General features: G+C 41.3%; 2 protein-coding genes across 5 annotated transcripts in view; one reads left to right on the top strand and one right to left on the bottom strand.

Annotated features, from left to right (window-relative positions):
• Positions 1-3,425: 3,425 nt before the first annotated feature.
• DYNLT1 (dynein light chain Tctex-type 1) lies at positions 3,426-8,616 on the bottom strand. Of its 2 annotated transcripts, XM_075707398.1 has the most exons (5): positions 8,590-8,616; positions 5,537-5,578; positions 4,189-4,312; positions 3,892-3,969; positions 3,426-3,597 (listed from the first exon to the last, which is right to left on the bottom strand). In XM_075707398.1, exons 1-5 carry the CDS (start codon positions 8,614-8,616, stop codon positions 3,527-3,529), a joined length of 342 nt encoding a protein of 113 aa, XP_075563513.1. In that variant the 3' UTR covers positions 3,426-3,526. The 2 variants fall into 2 exon arrangements, with proteins under 2 accessions (XP_075563513.1, XP_075563514.1); XM_075707399.1 differs by lacking the exon at positions 5,537-5,578.
• A 3,103-nt stretch (positions 8,617-11,719) lies between these two features.
• Positions 11,720-19,551, top strand: part of SYTL3 (synaptotagmin like 3) — a 35,877-nt gene continuing 28,045 nt past the window's right edge. For 2 of the 3 annotated variants that reach the window (XM_075706605.1, XM_075706606.1), the window contains exons 1-3: positions 11,720-11,804; positions 15,827-16,392; positions 17,792-18,007. In XM_075706605.1, coding sequence (XP_075562720.1) covers positions 16,283-16,392; positions 17,792-18,007 — 326 coding nt within the window. In that variant the 5' untranslated portion in view covers positions 11,720-11,804; positions 15,827-16,282. The remainder of the gene's footprint in view (positions 11,805-15,826; positions 16,393-17,791; positions 18,008-19,551) is intronic. The other variant, XM_075706607.1, reaches the window with a different exon arrangement.

Here is a 19,551-nt window from a genome sequence, read left to right on the forward strand (position 1 = left end):
TTGGTTTTATTTCCCTTCTAGTGAATGACCAGCTCTACCATTTTCATAACTTACACATGTATTTTCTTACGCATATTTAAACCTGGTTAATTGCATAAGGATGGGATCCAGGAGGCTCTGTCAGCACAGATTAACCAGGGAATTATGTTTTGGGTTGGGTGTTTTTTGGTTTTTTGTTGGGGTGGTGTTTTTTTTTTTTTTTGCTTACCTTGCCTGGGCTTGAAGGTGGAAGGACAGGTTGCTCATTTTCCTAAGAAATACGCTAGCCAGTTTACAATGGGGAACCGGCATTCTCAAACAGCTTCACAAAGCCAGCTGTGGTCATGCGGGCAGTAAAACTTCTCCTGGTGAAATGTCAGTGCCAGACACCTTTCTGCCAAATGAGCGTGCCTCACGTTAGCTGCTGCTGGACACCCCTGCCAGCAGGGCTGCAAGTTCTCCTTACCCTGCAATGAATGGTGCAGCCTCTCGTCAGGCCCAGGAAGGGCTGCCCCACCTTCAACCCACTGGCCAGTAATAAAAAAAAGGTCTAGGGCTGATGAAGATGCTGTCATTCGTCTCCTCCTTACCGCGCTGTATCTTCCAAGAGTCTGCTCGTAGCTGGCAGACTGCAGAAGCGATCAGCATATCAGCCTCCACTCGGGGTGATGCCATTCCTTGTATAGACTCGAGGAGAGCCTGAAATCCCATTGTGTGCTGAATGAAACGGCTGGAAATGTTGCTGCGCAAGTGCCTGCTTTGGTGTCAGAGATGGCAGTGCTCGTTTACCAGCAGCAGTTAATTATGAAGCCATTTCCTTTAGGTGTCAGTTAAAATAGTTAATGGTGGAAGACAGGTCATGCTCATTTATGGCATTTACAGTAAATGATGACCCCACTTCCCCCTTCTGCCTCCCTCGCTCCGGATCAGGGCTGACAGGCCAATCATTTCTACAGCTGCAGTCATAGGAAGAGCCACAGCAGGAAACAGACTGAATTTGTAATTACCTTCCTGACCACTCCAGCCCACAGTTTGTGCTCATTTTTTTTTTTTTTTACAGCCAATTAATTACCCAGAGCAAGGACTCTGCAAGCTCATCACCCCAATGCTTTACTTTGGCACTAGGAGGAAGTAGCCAGCAGTCTTTGAAAAAGGTGATCAAAATTAAGGTGTTTGAAGATAATTCAAATTTAAATAATAGTAACTATACAACATCAAGACTGTAATACGCAATGTCTGTAGTATTTTGCAGAAAAGCCCTATCTTAACTCGGGGAGGTGGGATGGCAACACCCCAAAAAAATCCCAACCCCAAACCCCTTTGTGTAGTCCTAAAACTGTTACATCGGAAGCACTGGTTATTGCTCACACATCAAATGATCTATATAACTATATCTACCTTTCCGTAGCACAACTTCTGTTTTAATGCAATAGGGCTTTTTTCCTTTCATACAGCTTTTACACTGACAAGCATCTCAAACATTTAAAATTTTTTTTTTTTTTTTTTTTTTTTCAGTTCAGCACATGCGTGAACCAACAAAAGGGGGCAGGAATCAAGGGAGTTGCTATTATTGACATGAAGAAAGGACAAGGAACATTTGAGTGGCTTGACCAAGCAGCCAAGGGTTTCTAGAACTAAATACTGACTCAAAGTGCACGAAAGTATTTGTTTTAACTGTAAATAAATAGCTGAGCAGGTATTACACTACCAGCAGTATTCTGGCATGCTGATAGAAAGGAGATAAAGTATCCAACCATCCAGACTAAAAGTTTCCTTAGCAATTTGGAGATCAAACATTTATTTGCTTTATGACAAGTTTCTCTCACCCTGATGACCATTTCAGGCACTTTATTCAGTCTATCTTGTTTTAGTATTTTCTTTTTACAGGTGGTGTATCAGTTCTGACACTGAATACTCAGCATTCTGTTTCTAGTCAAACCCATGCTAAAACACTCTCTGCTACAGAAACATAAGGTATATACTCCTCAGTATAAGGTATATGCACTCAGTATAGCCCCGTTACACTCACCAGGACATATGCTAGAATAAAGCAGCAGCTTGTCATGAAGGAGATGTGTTTACAGAGATGTTTTGAAATTGGTATGCTAGCAGAAATATATAAGCTGTACAGCTATATTAAAAGTCTCAAATGTACCAAGCCCAAACCTGCTGATAAAAACAACTTTTTTGCCCGACTGACAGCAGAAATGGACAGGAATGAAGAGGGTCAAATCCTTGCCTAGCACAGGGTTTTCTATAGTCTGGATACGCTGAGTAGTTACCACAGAGAGCACCCCCATACACCTAGCACTATGAAAAACAAATCCTCTGCTGCCATTTGATTTTTCAGCATTACGTCTTTCCAGATTGTGGAAACATACTGCTGTATCAGCAGTCATCCCACTCTAAACAGCTGCAGTTGAGAGCCAGATTCTGAAAACATTTGACCCGGCTTCCTAAACACAAGCAAATGCAGGTCACTCAGACTGACTCTAGCCCAGGAATACTCTCCGATACTTGATTTGAAAGTAATTCTCTCACCTTCACTAGCAGTGAGCTACTGCTTACAGAAGCAGCATAGCAGTTCATGGAGGCAGCCTGAAATTCATTTATTTCTTTAATTAGGTAACAAAGAAAACCTTATCCAAGCCTATGCCAAAAACTTGTTTTACTTGTTATTCCTCTGCAACTTTAGAAGGCAGGAGACTTACATGTTATTTAGTCATGTCGCTTGAGGCAGTTTTTCCCCCCTTTGAGAAATGATCATGTTTCAGCAACTATCAGAACTCATCACACGCACTATCAGCAGAATCAATGTAGAAGGTAGCACATAAGTTCGAGATCTACTTAACACATGTAATTGGCTGCAGTAGTGAATGATTACCCATGCACAGCTTACTGAGCACTTCTAGAATGTGAAAAACTTCTTATCTGTCTTTGGTCAATAGATAGTTATTTCTGTTATCATTCTGTGCCCTAAATACCATATAGTCAGATTAAACAGGTCCCAAAAACACAGCCAAGTTACTTTCTGATAAACATCATCTTGTTTTCTTGCAATTTTGTAGTGACTTTGGCAAGATTATGGAAGTGCTTTGTATTCTGGTATGTACCTCAACTACCTTCAAGAGAATTAAAAGAACTGGAATTTTTTTAAGTAACAAAAGAGTGAAGCTTAAATGAGTCACACCAATGGTTATGAATTTCAATAATTTAATGCTAACCAAGAATACAAAGTGTGAAAGTCGGTGTCTCGTTTATATTGGTCTTAAAAAAGAAATCTAGAGAAAGTGTTTACACTGCAGCAGATTTCAGTATTAGCACCTTGAAGAGAAGTTCTTGAAGTGTTAAGACAGTATGGCAACACTGGTACGATACTAAGTACAAACATAAACCATGTAACAACATGTTTTCACATTTCTACATTTGAAAAAAGTTACGTAAAAAGTACATTAAAAACAGAAGTTGTTCAGTGTGTTCACAGTTTGAGTACAGATGGAATCGAGTGCTAGAGTAGAAAAGAGAAGGATGAATGATTCCAGGGCAATTATATTGCAAGTCCAAAGGCACTGACAATACAGTACATAGTCTTATTTTCCCACCTCACAGTGCAGGTTCCTACAAATACAAAAAAGGGTTTCAGCGACAGAAGAAAGTTACAGTGATTAAACGCATGCCCTTACATGCATGTTTGTAACTGTTTACATTAAAAATCTTAAGAATGAAGCTTTCACAACAGCTAAGCATTTCATATATATAAAGAGTTAGCATCACAGCCAAATGGAAAAAGTACAAAACTGTACGTTATTATGCTGAAATGATAGCGCTTGGAAAAAGAGTATGCTGCCTAGTGTTAAGGGGACTAGCATTAAAGTTGCAAGCTGAAAAAAATCCAACAGTTGTGTTCCTTACCATCACTGGAGTTGTCCCAGAAGCAAGAGCTTGCTGTATGTAGCCCAGCACCATTCTTTTGCATAATCACACAGGTCACTGTTTGTCAGTAGAGAGGCTTTTATTAGATTCTTGCTATGATTCATTAACATTTAGCTACATTTCTGCTTAGCATAGTACAGACAGACACACATAGGCATATATACATGCTTACAAGTAGTTTAAAGACACGGTTCTTACTAAGATCTTCCCCCACCCCCTGCCCACCAGTGCACTTGACTGTACCAGCTTTAACAGACAAGAGAAAGTTGAGCTCACCAATATACTTGAAAGGCTTCCCCAGCTTTGTGAGTTGGCTTAGCGTTTGTTCCACCACACTCGTTGTCCACTGGTTCACTTTGCTGTGCTGGTAGGCATTGCCACCTATCGCACTTTCTATGGCCTATTGGCGACAAACACGTAAAATAAGATATGCTGTTGTCAATCTGCCAGGCACCCGTCAACCCACTCCAACACAGAGCGCTAAAGATGAGACCCCATACCACAGAGAAAATCTTAAATACTGATTGTCCATACTGATTATTGGAAGTGTTTTCAATTATTAAAAAACTTGCAGGTCAGAGTTTGAGCCAGGCAATTATAGATTCCATCCTCTCTTCATTTTGTCATATTTTGATTCTTTATTTGTAATTCCTACCCCAATGTCCTGAAGCCAGAGTTATGAAAAGGGTCTTGCATTTAAACAGTCCTGAAGAGACTGAAAAAATACACACAATGATGACTCACTCACGCAGATTCTTCTATGGAAATTAACTTCAGATTTTTCAGCAGAATAATTTTTGGGAAACAAAACCCCAAATCAAAGCAAAAGGCCCATGTAGTTGCTGGTTGCTAATAGAGCAGAAGCCTTCAGCCAAATAATCCATTTTACTTATGAGATAGTTTCCCCTTTAAGATACAAACAAAAGTACATGAAAGCTGCATGTTTTTCATTGATAAATTTTTCCCCTCACAGAAATTGTTTAAAAAAATAACCACAATATTATTTCAGATTTGGAAGAGACAGGAGCATGTATTAAAGCATGTGTATTCAATTTACAGAGTCTGACCAAAACAGCTGATTTGCAACAAGAAAAAGATTGCACTAGTCTACTGTACAAGAGGAATTCTGGACACAAAAAACAAATCCCTCTGGAAATTTTCTAGACAGGAAATTCATGTTTCTTAGCAACAAGAACAGCTCAATCATTTCAAACAAACAAGAACTCATTTTGGAGGAAAAGCATCTCAAAAGAACACAGTATCGTGCATATGCAGATAGCCTATAAAAACCCCTATATGTTCCCGAAACATAAAATCTATCTCTACAGGGTTTAACATGCAACATCTCCCCAGAAATTCTAATAAGGATACACTGCAACCAGAGAGGAACATACGAAATAATTTTAATTGTATTTTGGATTTGTAATACATATCACAACTAAGGCTAGGTATCATTTCTACTTAAAGTATGCGCATTGGTTAAATCAACAATTACCTATACTTTGATAGCACCCTATCTAGAAATCTATTACCTATCAGTTACCAGATTTTCCTGAATGCTTTTTAGCACAAAACACACAACCAACATACTATACTTCCACACCAACAAAACGAAAATGTTTACCTCTTTAATGATGCTACTGACTTCATCAACAACAAAGGAAGTCTACAAAGAAAGCAGAATTTTAAATAATCAGTGGACACATTCTTCTGTTTACAGAGTTCAAGCTTTGTTAAGAATATGCACTGGAAGCTCAATTTATGCTTGTCAGATTTCTTGTGAGTCAGAAGATACTGAGTCTTCCTTTATTTGCTCACATGTACTCTGGCTCCCCAAACCCAATCAAGTTAACATTCTTAGCAAAGTAATGAAAAGTAACAGAATAACTAATATTGGCTGGCCTTTTAAGTAAAGTTTTCAAATTTTACTTGAAAGTATTTAAAAAACATATGTATAGCACTTCTGTACATATATATTCTCATTTTACAATAAGCATTAATGTCCACAATTCACATTAGGGTTGCAGAGATAACCTCAGTGTACAGACACAACTTGTAGTTAAATGAAACCGACATCTCCAGGCCACTGATGTGGACAAAACATCAGTTCACAGCTGAAGGAAAAGCTGTCATGACAATCTCAGCCAGGGCTAAGAAGAAAACTGCCCCTTGGAAACCAAAGGGGAAATCTAGCTCGTTGGACTTCCCACCACCTTCAGCCTTCTCTCAGGCTCTAGGGAGTAGAGATTAAGCATGTGGAATGGGGACAGAAAAGGCCCCAACTTTTTACTAATCTTAAAACTACTCCCCATTTTCTTGTACGGTTAGTACATTTTCCTGTTTCAGTCCCTCAGCTATTGCTGCCTCCCATGTAAGCTGGTTAGCACAAGCTGCCACCACTGCCTGGGGCAGCCCGGCACCCCCCGCAGCAGTTGCCCCAACAGCCGGGATCCTGCACGGCGCAGCAGCGAGCCAGGCACCGGCTGGCATTTTCACTGCAGGTATCTCACAGCCTCACCTCACAAACCAGAAGAAAGGAATCAGACAAAAGAAACACACATAACTGCAAACTAATTAATTTCAGAAGACTGAATAAGGATTTCAAGATGAACCTAATCAAGCAATCAAGCAGATGTTGACCAAGTTTTCGCTGGGAGGTCTGTCAGCTTTTCCAGCTGGCAAATGTGAGTAACAGCATAATTCAGGTGTGCAGACAGGACATAGTTACACCTGCTCAGGAGAATTTCAGCATTACATTGATAAACCTTTGGTCAGAAGGTGAACAGTCTAGTCTAGTCAGCGGCAAGGACATGTGACATTCAGAAAGATGCGAGCAGTCGAGTGTTCTCCTTGATAGAAGAAACAGCACGGGGGACGTGCAGGCAATGCCTTTTCTGCAACTACTCAGAGGCACCAACTTGCTCGCACACTTCAATATTTTTAAAAGCTTTTATATGCTGTGGCAAACTGGCTTTTATTTTCAGCTTCTTGACTTTGATTTAATTTTAATATGCCTCATTTGTTTTCATGGTACTGAATTTTACGGGTGCTTACATTTAAGGTGCACCACTGTATTTAACCAAGTAAGAGCTATAATTATCAAAATATCCTTTCCCATAGAGCATAAGTTAAGAATCCACATGCCAGACGTGCTGGCAGACACGAAGCATGCTGTCAGGCAAGATGATAAACCATATACAGATTTTTCTTCGCAAAGTCTAGAACTCTGCTCAGAAACGCCTTTGAGCGAGCCCAAACACAGCTCACCAGAATAAACCAAATTAAATCCAACCCAAGTTCTCAAAGGTATTTAGATACCTAATTTGTATGGAAACAAGTGGGAAAGAACCATAGATACATTTGAGAATTTGTTTGTAGAGTTGCTGTTACTTCTCAAACCTCTCCCTTTTTTGGCATGAGAGCGTATATGGGTTTAGATACATGACAAAACACAACATAACGTCCTCATATCCAACTTCGTGAGTTGCATGCCATAACTGAGTTGCCAAGTAATACAACACTATTCCATCCTTTTATAAGATAATATAAACACTTTTTGTATTAAAAAAAAATAAAGGGAAGAAATTCAGAAGCTTTGTGATTTTTCTGCACTACACCTCTGGCACAAGGAAAGCAGACTCGATGTTTCCAATACCTTGTTTAAAAGGGGTATTCCCAGGCAACAAATGCAAACTCCAAAGCACTATTATTTTTGAGTAATTCTGAAGACATTTTTGAAAACAGCTGTAAGAATGACGCTCAAGTATATGAATTGTTTTTTAAAAATATCTGTAACTGTGTAACACAGGCCAAGCCCAGCAATGAGGATGAAGCTTTTAGAATAGCACAAGCCTGACACACCTTCACTCCTCACAGTGCTTTGCTATTGTCTAACCAAGCCACCATGCTGCTGCTGAGGAACAATGCGGCAAATTTTCACAGCTCAGAAAGAGTCCCTCTGGAAGAGCAACACTTGCTGGGTAGTCATTTAGCACGATAAAGAAAAAGACCCTTGATTTATCTGACTCTGTATCTTCGTTAACGGGGTATAACGGGATAGCTGTCTCAGCGTGCCTGTAACATGCAGGCTCTGCTTGAACTCTTCTTTCTGCACAAGTAGCTTATTCGAGGCATCCTCACGCTGGCCTGAGCCGGACCAGAAAACCTCCTGCCACCGCATGCTGCTTCACCCCGCTGGCGAAGCCAGAAGCCATGACACCCCTCGAGCGTTTTCTCCAAGTGATTTGCAGCGATAGCTTTCGGGGGGGAAGCAGGCGGGGGTCGACGCCAGCGGAGAGGAGCCCAGCGACCACCCGAAATGCAGACAAGGGGCTGGCCCACCGGCACGGCCGGTAACCAGACCTGCTCGTCCGGCCGGAGGGACGGCGAGCTCCCGGGACGGCTCCGGCCCGCCGGGGAGGGGCGGGGGGCGGCAGGAACAAAGGCTGGGCCCGTCTCCAGCCGTTGCCCGGGACGCAACGCCAGCGCCCGGCGTCAGCCCGGGGGAGGGCGGCAGGGGATGGGGCGTGGGGGCTCCCAACGGCCCCGGCCCCGCCCGGCGGAGACCGAGGGCTGCGATCCGGGGCGGACAGGTATCGCCCAAGACCCTCCACCGGCCCGCAGCCTCCCGAGAGGCCAAGGGCAGCGCCGAAGCGATCCCCCGCCCCGCTCCGTTACCTCCTCCCCTGACTGGAAGTCGTCCATCTTCCCGGTGGAGCCCCTCACGCCGCAACCGACACCCCGGCACCGCCCCCTCGCCGCTGCGCCCCGCGCGCCGGCCGCTGCTCGCCGTGCGCCTGCGCCTCCGCGTCGGGCTACGGCGCCCCAGGCGCCTGCGCAGTGCCGCCCGCCGCTGGCGGGGCCCGACCACCGGAGCGGCGGGGCCCGACCACCGGAGCGGCGGGGCCCGACCACCGGAGCGGCGCGGCGCGGCGCGGCTCGGCTCGGCGCTCTACGCCTGTGCGCCCAGCGCCCGCCTCTGCTTGGGTTCCGTACAGCCCGGCGCCGCCGCGCCCGACCGGCTGGCAGTACGCCTGCGCACTCCTATGAGCTCCCCCCCCGCTCCCCGCCGCTGTCTTTACGCCTGCGCAATACGCTCTCCGCGTCTCGGGCGCGTAGCAACGGGGAGCGCCGCGCCCGCTGCGTCGGCCGCCGCTACGGGGCCTGGCCTGCTTGCAAGATGGCGCCGTTTCCATAGCGACGGCGCGGAGGCGCCTGGCCGGGCGCCGGGCGGGAAGATAGCGCTCGGCGGGGTGGTGGGACCTCCCTGGCGCTGTCAAACGCCCCAAAGGCTGGGGTTGAGGGAGATCAGGCTGCTTGTCATGGCTGCGTTTTTCATACGGGTAGCTTGCCGTTTGTGTTCAGTGGGCATGCCCGCGGAGAGGTGGATGCTAGAGGCCTTTCCCTGGGAAGGAGGCTCTGTGTCTTGTTTCTGGAAACAGAGCTTGAAAAGAAGGCCTGGGTATGTCATGTGTGCCCAGGAACTGGAAAGAAAAAAAAAAAAAAACAACCCCCCCCCCCCCCCCCAAACCAAACAAAAAACCCCACCTGGAAAGACATGAGGAATATGTGAATTCTTCCAGTTCTAAGCGGATCCCATTACTTTTAGCAGCCAGAATCAGGACAATGAAATTAAAGGGCACACTTCTCACAGTTCATGGATTTTTTCTGTGTGTGTGTGCAGTGTTTACAGATTGCTCAAATTAGTGATGATGCCAACCTCTGAAAGACGATGTAAACGGTGGAAGATGCTGTTCAGGCTCGGAGTGGCCTGGATGAACTGGGTAAATAGTCTGAATGAAGAAGAAAATAACTTGGGGCAAGCGCAAAGGCCTTTACTGAGGCAGGAATAGCCAGCTCTATAAATGCAGACAGGACAGGACCAGCTCACTCTGTAGCCATTCCACAGACAAGGGCAGGGGAGTGCATTAGGTGCGATTTACCTCAGCATGTCATACAAGGCTGCTGTTAAAAAAGGAGATGCCATACTGGGAGGTGTAAATGGACATATAGCTTGCAGGATGTGGGAGGCAGCGTTTCTATTATACTCTGTGCAGTAAGGCCTCACAGGGAATACTGTGTGCAGCTTTAGGCGTTGTATTTCAAGGAGGTGGTGAGTGAGTTACGGCCTCAGGGCCCCCAGTGCACGGAGAGGCCTCAGCTGCCCTGACCAGCCTCAGCTGCGGTGGCCTCCACCCCTGCACCCTCTGCTCCAGGCCTGTCTCTTCAGCGGACCTCGGCCCTACGTTTTGGCCTTGTCTCCAGTCCCGTGTCTGGCCCTGCCTCCTGCTTCTCCTGAAGAAGACGACCCTGACCGGTCACCTCACTTTGGGACCGTGTGGGCACCCTGCGGGCAGCACCCGCTCTGCCCGCCCCGCTGGGGTACGGCGGGGCTGCAGCTGGCTGCTGAGCTCGCCCTCAGCCCCTGTCCTCTGAGCTCTTGTGCTCGCCGCTCCCACCGGGCAGAAAGCAGAGACAAAAAACTGAGGACTGTGGGAAGGCTGAACAAGTAGCGCTTGTTTATCCAAAAGAATGAAAGGCTGTGACTTGGTTACATTCTTAGCGCATATAAAATACTGCAGCACATTTCCAAGCCCAGGGTCAGAGGGTATAATGAGGTAAAAGTGTGACAATTAAGACTTTGTTTAAATATTATAGGAAAGCTGGCAGTAAGGCTAACTTTCCCCAGCCTGGCTTTGTGATACTACAAATATGTTGCTGCGGGTAGTTACGATCCTCAGGTTATTTCTGGTCTTTCATTTAGTTAAAGTTTTGCCTGAAATGAAGGCCCAAATAATCCAAATACTCTTCATTGGGCTTAGCTCTGTGCCCCACGAACAGTTGTTTTGTCTTCAGTGATATGGTTAAAGAAGGTGATTAAACTTGACATACACAGGTGGAAGCGTTTGAACCTATTTTTTAGTGAGTTATCAGGTTTTTATATATATATAATGAATTCATATATATAATGAGTTTATAAAATAGCAGGCTGATTAATTTTGCCATGTGAATAGAATTGCAGTACTTTGCTTAATTTTAACTAAAATTAGTATTTCTTAAAACACCCAAAACAGTAAGAAGGGTTTCTGCATTGTGCATCCAGTTTACCTGGTAGAGCCAGGGACAAGGAGAGCAGCCTGCAAGAACAGACTCTTCTTCTCCAGAATTTGAAATAATTTAGATGCAATTTTGAATTTCATTTCAATTAAACTCTTGGTTACTTAATAGACTGAACTGGAATATCCAATCCAAATAATGTTTTAACTTTTAATCCTTATCTGACATCAGTTGTGGGGTAAAATAATTTTCTACTTTTCACATAAAAAATGAATTCTTTTGAAATTTTATCTATGCTAATCGCTTTGTCATTCAGATCTGAATAGAAAACTATTTTGTTTCCAGGAAATAACTGTTTGTGATACAAGTGGTGTTTTCTGTGCGAGTTCTGGAGACATTGAGGTTAATAGTAGTTTCACATCTATAGTATCAGAAAAAGAAATGATGTAGAACTCAAAGCCACTTCTCTTCCTGTGTGTGGCTTGAAGACTGAGCATATTTTGATGGTATCAGTCAGCTTTTATAGTCTCTTGCGCTGAGTGTTTTTTTAATGTTAGAAAAATGAATAACTTCTCTTTGATTGCTAGTTGCTGGTAACAAAACCAGAGACATGGCAAAAGCTGTTGTAATGCTAGAGCTCTTCTTTGAATGCATTTGCTTTTAGATGTTTTGGGGATGCTCCTCTGTACGTACGTGTCTAATTTTGGTGCCCAAAGGAAGGAAAGAGGGTGGAGAACAGCCACCAGTTTTCTTTCAGGAAAGATAAAGAAAGAGTGCTACTCATCTCTTAAAAGCAGTTTACTTACACGCATCTTTCTTTGATGGCTGCTGAAAAGGTAAGGACATCTTTTTAATCTGTTCTATATGACATTGCACAGGGGGATGCATTTTTACTTACTGGGATGGTGTTTTTTAGACTGCAAAGATTTCATGGAAGGACCACAACTGGAACTTTAAAAAAAGTGTTGTGGTTTTTTTTTTTTTTACTTTAAGTGCTGGGGTGGGATGTTATTAAAATCACAAGACGTAACTTTGGTAAAACATTATCAAAGAAGTTATAAATAATTTGCATGTGTGTATGCAAGGATGTGAAAATAAAACTGTTGCAGCCAGGTAGTATAAAATAACGTTTGTAATTTTCTTGACTAAGCATACATTTATGTGATTGGCCTCTGCAGAATAGAAAACAGCCATAAATTCCGGGAGCTTTTGTGATTATTTTTGCTCTGAACTTCCTTAAGCTGTGTCCTAGCTACTGATATATTACATCCATCTTCTGGGTTAATGGATGAAGTAATCCCATTAAGTGAATGAAGGCTGTGACTTTAGAAGATCAGTTTGTTTATACTTATTTAATTGTCATTATTTTGCTAATGCTTAAGGATCTGAAAGGAGGTCAATAATACATTACATGCAAAATTGCTTTGAGAAAAAGTACCTTGCTAAGTCAGGCATTTCTAAGTTAAAAAACTTAAAAAATAAGCTACGTTTTGCAAACTTAATCTTGTCCTAGGTAGGTCTTTTGATGGCTCTTCAGTTACATAACTGCATACTATTTTAGTCTGATACAAAAGAAAAAAACATGGTCTGCTGAGATTGCACTGTGTGCATGCATGCCTCTCTCTCCTAAGACATGACCACATTGGTCGTCCTATCTCCTTTACGATGGCTTTGAGACTACTGATCCATCTGCAACTGGATTATTTTAAATACATAATTTAAAATAATGCTTGAACAAAATATTTTATGTGAGCTTTGTGCTGAAAAGGCAGAAGCGTCGTGGTATTTACTAGAGAGGTTGCTGTTGCTTTTGGTTTTACATAGAAGATGCTTGGCTTTGATGTTAGCTGACCGTGTGAAACAGCTAACCAGCTGGATTCAATGGGTGAACATGAAAGGAGGGCATCTGTGAAGGTTTTTAAGATTGTTTTTTCATGTCAAGGAGCGTCATTACTGAAAACACCACTTCTTTATTACTGCCAGAAAACTAAACTAATGCAGACAGTTTCGGTGTTAGAAAATCTCTTTTTTCTGTTAGGAAAGTAGGGAGCTTTTCAGTCCAATTTGAACACCTCTGTGAAATGGTTACGAGCTCACGTCTGTGGTGGGGCACAAGGATTATCTCCCATTGTGGGGGATATAGTACTTTATTTATTCTTAAAGCTACCTCATCAATAAGCTAGATTTTGAGTTATCTTTGAATGTGCAAGAAAAATTGACAGAGCACAATGATTGTCTGAGCTTAAATCTTCACGAAGATTAAAAAAAAAAAAACAACTGTAGGAATGTCCAGGTGCAATATTGAGAGAGCTGCTGGCTACATGATGTATTTTAAGCTTTATTGTCTACAGTGTGTGATGATCTTACCCAAACTGTTCTATGATTCTGATCTTGCCCAGCGGTGAGAGCGCCACAGTGGCTTTTTCCCTCTCTGCATAGTGCAGATACTGTAGGATGTAGGGCCCTTGGCACTTCGCTGTGCAGTAAGTTTGTTCTGTTGTTTGGTGCCAGAAGATGATCCTAGTCTTTCCATCTTAGTCCCTTCTAGCAGTCTACTGCTGGCATTAGATTCAGTGCTTATGATTTATCACTATGAATAGAATACGAAGTGTAGCAATAGACCACCGGGTTTTGATGATGCTGTCTGCAGTATCACTGATGGGCTGAGGTCGAATGCCCTTCTGCAGAATCCTGCCCTGGCTAGGGCAGAACTCATGTCTCCCGGGAGGAATAGCTGTGAGCAAGACAAAGGGGAGGCTCCAAGCTGTTCCTTCCCTCACACCATTTAAATTTGTGCGAGCTTGAATAGCTGAAAACATAATGTTTTAAAAATGTATATGCATCTCTAAATAAGAATCTGTATGCCCTCAATATTTTTCGTCCACTAAGATGTCATCTGAAACTCATTTCCCAAAACAGGCTTGAAATAGGAAAACTTTGTGCTCTTCTGTGAAGATGGGAGGTAGTCCTTTTAATAAAGAATTTGAAGGAGATATCAAATAGCAATTATTTCTGTGCTTGCTTAACTGCAGATCTTGCTCTTAGTAACTGTTTTACAGTGTCACATTCTTAATAGCTCTGTAAGACATTCATATATTTTCTTTAAGATTACTAGTGGTTTTATTGGATCCACCTGATAGTGACTATCATGAATTTGCTAGCTTTTACTAATGCTTCAGCAGGATTTTCTCATGACGTTGTAGATATGCTAGCCTTTGGAAATCCTAGGAGTTTATAGAAAACGTAGCTTACGTTGTAATGGGTGTTTTGGTATCCTGTATAGTGCAGAGGTCCCTGCATTTGTACTGACTGCTCCTTCAGACTGTATTGACTTAAATGGAGTTGAAGGCTCTAAACACGGTCATCAATCCTGGGACATATTCTTGAGGTAAAAGATGAAAGCAGGTGAAGGATGCCTTTGAAAATTACATATATTGTGTTAAAAAATTGCTCAGGCTTTTTAGGTTTCAACTGAGTAATTTCCTGTGAAATTGCAGTTGGTAAGGAAATAAAATATGATTATGCCTATCTCTGTCTCTTTTGTTTCCACAGGAAACCAATCTTTTTTTTTTTTCTTTGTTAACACTGCTTCTATGAAATGCTTTGTCTTTTTGGTGTCTGTTGAAGGGTTCCACGAAAAAATATCAAAAATGGAATGCTTACTGTTTATAAATACAAATTATCATTTCTTGCTTTTTTTTGTGTGTGTGTGTGTGAAATTAAGTAACTTAATTGGGGCAAGTTCTACGTAAAGTAATTCCCTGCACTGACAAAAATACACTATATATCTGAAGTTTTGGTGTGGTTTGGTTTTTTTTTTAAACTTAAAACTCATGGTACTTTTTAAAATAATGATCCAGCAATGCAGATAATTGGTCAGATTCTCAGCTGAGGTCCATCAGTGAAGCATCAGTAATTGCTCTGGGAAAGCTTTACCCTTCTCTCCTACTGTCTAGACCTTCTGACTAGAGCCTGACTATGTATTGTATGTATGTATTTAGTTCAGATTAAGTTTGAAACACTTAACCAGTTTTCATACACACATCTTTAATATTTGGTGTACCATAAGTGGAACTCTTTTATGTTTCTTGTAATACATACTAGACACTAGACAGTAGTATTAAAATGGAATATGGTGTGTAAGCTGAATTATATTGAATAATAATTTTCTTTCTCTGCTTTGCTGCAAAGTATATTAAAATTATTTTCTGTTTTAGTAGGAGTTTTACAAAAGTGAAGGTCACAGAATATATCCAGAATACAGTTGTGATTCTGTTTTAATTTTATACTTCTCATATATTTGTACATTAACATCATCAGTTTGGGGCCAAAACTGTTACTGCACTGAGCTGGAAATAATATATATCTTAACTCTTTAGTGTTTGTGTGTATTAACAAAGATAGTAGCATTATTGGGTATTAAGCTGTTTATCTAGACTTCACAGACATAGGTAATTGATAGAAGTGACTCTTAAAGGGCATCTTTCCCTCTTACCTCTTAGGCTGGTGAAGTTTTGTCTTTTCAGTAAGACAAGATTAGAAGGGGGCATTTTTCTCTCAACCAGTATGACTTCTCCAGTCATGGGGCCTGTAGACCTGTGTTCAAAACTAACTTAAACTTCTTTATCAGTTGTTTTATGTTGACTGTACAAAAAATGTGAAGGTACGTGGCTGACTGTTAATGGACAATATTCTGAGACTGAAGAATGGGACCATCTTAACACCTCTCTTGTATCTGAATTAGTGCACGAAAGGTCTCAACATAGCAAAATGTGGTCTTCACATACTATTTGAAATGTCTTGAAGGGGTGAGGAGAAGAGATAATAACATGATTCTGTGTATTCTTTTTTCCCCTAGGCCCAGAAATCCCAAATCTACAAGACCAAATGAAAAAAAAAACAATCCCCCCCACTCCTTTACACCATCTCTTGGTGAATTATCCCTCCATCTGGTGACAGTTAAAGCCCTATCTGGGACCTTGCTGCAAGCTCTCATCTCTTTTGGAACCGCTCGGCAAAAAAAGAAAAGAACAAGAAGTTCTTTCATGTGAAAAAGACAGGACTGCTGGGACCTTGAAAACTATTCATATTCCCTGGGTAGCAGAGAGACTTAAATGATGACTTGTGTTAAGACAGACAGGGTTATTTTTCTCTTCAAGGGTATGACACAGTGAAACATGTCACCAATCCTGTGAGAGCACAGGCACTTAGTAAACACTCAGGCCACATTATATGCTATAAAGTAGTAGTCATCATTCTGGATGTAGTAGAACCATAGGACAGGAGTCTACAAAATAAGTGAAGTTTGGAGAAAATGGCCTGGGAATTTAATCTAAACTTCCTTAAGGAATTGGAACGAGAGGCTGTTCTGGAAGTCCTGTACCGTGACCAGTTGGTGAGAAAAACAGAAGAGGAAAGAATAAGGTATCTGCCGTTCCCCTATTCCTGTATTTCTGTTCCTTTTTTCTCAGAAGTACTCTTCTTCCTCTTTGCTGCCCTTCCAAATGTATTCCTATTTTTTAGTTGTTGTTAGGTAATTCCTTTTTATTCTTTGGGAAAACTAAGGGTTATACAGCGCCTCTTGCATTTACCATACTATTGACTACTCTACAGTAAAGATGAGCAAATGCTGTTCAGTGAATAATCTACTTGATGAATTTTACTTCTCACCTTCATAGAAAGTTCAGTTGCTACATGTGTGTTTTCTATCAAGGCTTTATAGCATTCTCACCATGTTCCTATGTATGCCTATATAGTCCTGGTAACACAGAACATGTTCAGATCTTTGGCTGGCTTATTTAACTTATGTTGTGTCAAGACTGGAGTTAAGAATCATTGGATACGTACTCATTGTGCTGAATCCATCACTGTCTCTTCTGGCATACAAAGAACACCACACTGTCTCGGAGGTTGTTACTAGTGTCAATAGGTGTCATTGGTTAGGAAAAGGATTTTATTTAATTATGTCACACTATACAAGTATCGCAGTCATGAAGCATAAGGGATAATCCTGCAGCATTTTATTTGCTTTATATCAGGGCTAGGGCAAGGATTTTCTTGCAGCTTGTACCCTGCTTTGTCACGTTGCATCCCCATGTAAAACAGGGTATTTGTGTTGCTAAGTTAGAAATTTTTGGTCTCTTAAATGTAGAAATTTAAAGTTTGTTTACGGCAAACATTGATGTAATTATTACTGGACTTATTAAATGATTGTGCAAGTAAGTAAAGGATTATAAAGAAAGTCTGAATTGGTTAGAAAATCCTTGACAACTGTTGGTGATGTAGCTAACAATTAAAAACATAGATCTTGATTATTGGTACATGTAATGGAAGCGAAGTTAATGAAAGGGAGAGGTTTTGATATTTTGGTCTGATGTGGTTTTTATTTAACTTTCAGATGATGCATTTGTTATGATTATTTTTACTTGATAGAACATTTGATTCTCGGATAAATATGATAAAACCATCAACAAATGAAATGGAGCACCATTTAGTCTCAGTTTTTGTATATGAATACATAATCACTTGCATAGACAATTTCAGTACCCTGCCCTGAGCGTGCATAACTGACACAAATAGAACCCCATTTATAGTAGGCTATTACTCTGTTTGCGTACACAGTTGTAGTTGCATATACAGTCGCAGTGCAAAAATGCTGTGTGTAGACACCTTCAGACAGTGCTCAGTTGAGGTCAAACTTGGAGGGCATATCTTCCACTAGTAATGATATTGTACAACAAGGGTATTAGCTTGTGACTTAGGTAGGGGGTTTGGTCTATTGAATTTTTTTTATTTTTTTTTTTTTTTTAACCTGGGGAATTAGGAAACTGAAACTGCAGCTGCAGCAGCTTCGGTGGAAAGGGGCAAGAAATGTAAGCCATGAATACCGGGAGAGATCTTGTGCTCGCTGTCAGAAATCGCTTGGGTTATTGATGAACAGAGGTGCAGTATGCAACGGGTGCAGTCATCGAGTGTGCTCTGAATGCCGCGTCTGCCTGAATCCCTGCCTTTGGAAATGCACCATTTGTTATGCTCATGGGTAAGACATTTTAGTGGTTTGGGTAAGTGCTGGTTTACACTAGTTATCCAGTGGATGTGCACTGGTTTTGTGTGTATCTGTTGCCTTAAACAATTAATGAAACAAAGCTTCTCACGGAATGAAAATGTTGGATGAAGTCCTGGTAGCAATGAAATTGATAGGAATTTTGTGTTACACTTCACGTAGTCAAGATTTCCCTTCCTGTATTTAGCAAAATGGATCCTCAAGGTAGGCCAGAGGTAGCATGGCAAAGTTGATAATGGCAAAGTATAGGAACAGTTGTTAGTTTCTGAACTGTAGACAGAACTCCTTCCCCTGGCTCAGTACTGAACCACTGCATTGTAACAAGTTGCTGAAGGTGCTGTGTTTTGGTGTAGTATAGCCAATTTCTTGACAATTTCCTGATCGTGATTTTTTTGCCTCATACTACAGGAGTGAAGGACTTGGATTGATGAATAATTTTAAGTAACATTTTATATAGCTTTAAAAAGCAAAATCCATTAATAACAGTGTCAGGAATTGTTTAAATGTGGTCAGAAATCCAAATTTATTTACTTTGAATTAGTTGGTTTTGCTTTTACTACGTCACCTTGTGTTTGTTTCCCAGGAAACAGGAAACAATCTTTCTTCTACTGTATTGGTACAATTTTTATATCAAAATACTCCATCATAGTCCCTCCTATTCATCAGAATCTTTCTAAACCAAATGGTTTAGCTATAGTTCCACCTTTGATGAAAAATAATATTATATAGACAAAAAAAGATAGTTTTGAAAATGAATCAACAGCTGTGCTGGATGATATGTATCCCTGTACAAAGGGTGAGGATTTGGGTGAAATTTTACTTTATGCCAACACAAGATTAATGAACCACTTCACTCCCTCTTAAGATGCCAAAATGAGATTTAAATAATGCCTGAGAAATGTAAGGGAAGTTATTGGTCTTAAGCTAAATGAATTTCTACTACTAGCTTGACGTAATTTGCTATAGTTTGGAAGAGACTATAAACTATCACTAAAAATATGTTCTCCAAATCCTCAGTCTATTTTGCAATTTATACATAAAATAGGCAGATTAGCTCCATCTAAATTTTGATGCATATATTTCACTATCTGTGCTTCACACTATAAGCACTAAAAGGAAAGGTTAAAAAGTTAACTTTTCGTATCCTCCTGTAGATACCTCCCTCCACTTCCTCTTCTTTAAAATTAGTTTCCAGTTACTTGGTGGCCACAGTGGAAATCCCCTACAGAGAGTAGCTAGTTTCTAAGCTGCCTTATATAGTGTTGCACACCCATAGTTCTTGTCCAGATATTTAATGGTAAAACTAGGAAAGCATTATTTAAATGAGTTAAAAGACATTTTTACTTTTTCTTAAGGAAATTACTTTTTTTGTTTTGCTAACATAGAGGAATTCTTCAGCTATCATTGAAATTCTCTTTGTAGCAAAGAGACAGCACATTTGATCTTGTTTAGTCATGATGCAAAGTCCATTAAAATCGGTCAGACTTCTTCCGTTGCCTTCAGTGAGCTTTACATCAAGG

The sequence above is a fragment of the Pelecanus crispus genome, chromosome 3 (assembly GCF_030463565.1).
Source record: "Pelecanus crispus isolate bPelCri1 chromosome 3, bPelCri1.pri, whole genome shotgun sequence".
Lineage (NCBI taxonomy): Eukaryota > Metazoa > Chordata > Aves > Pelecaniformes > Pelecanidae > Pelecanus > Pelecanus crispus.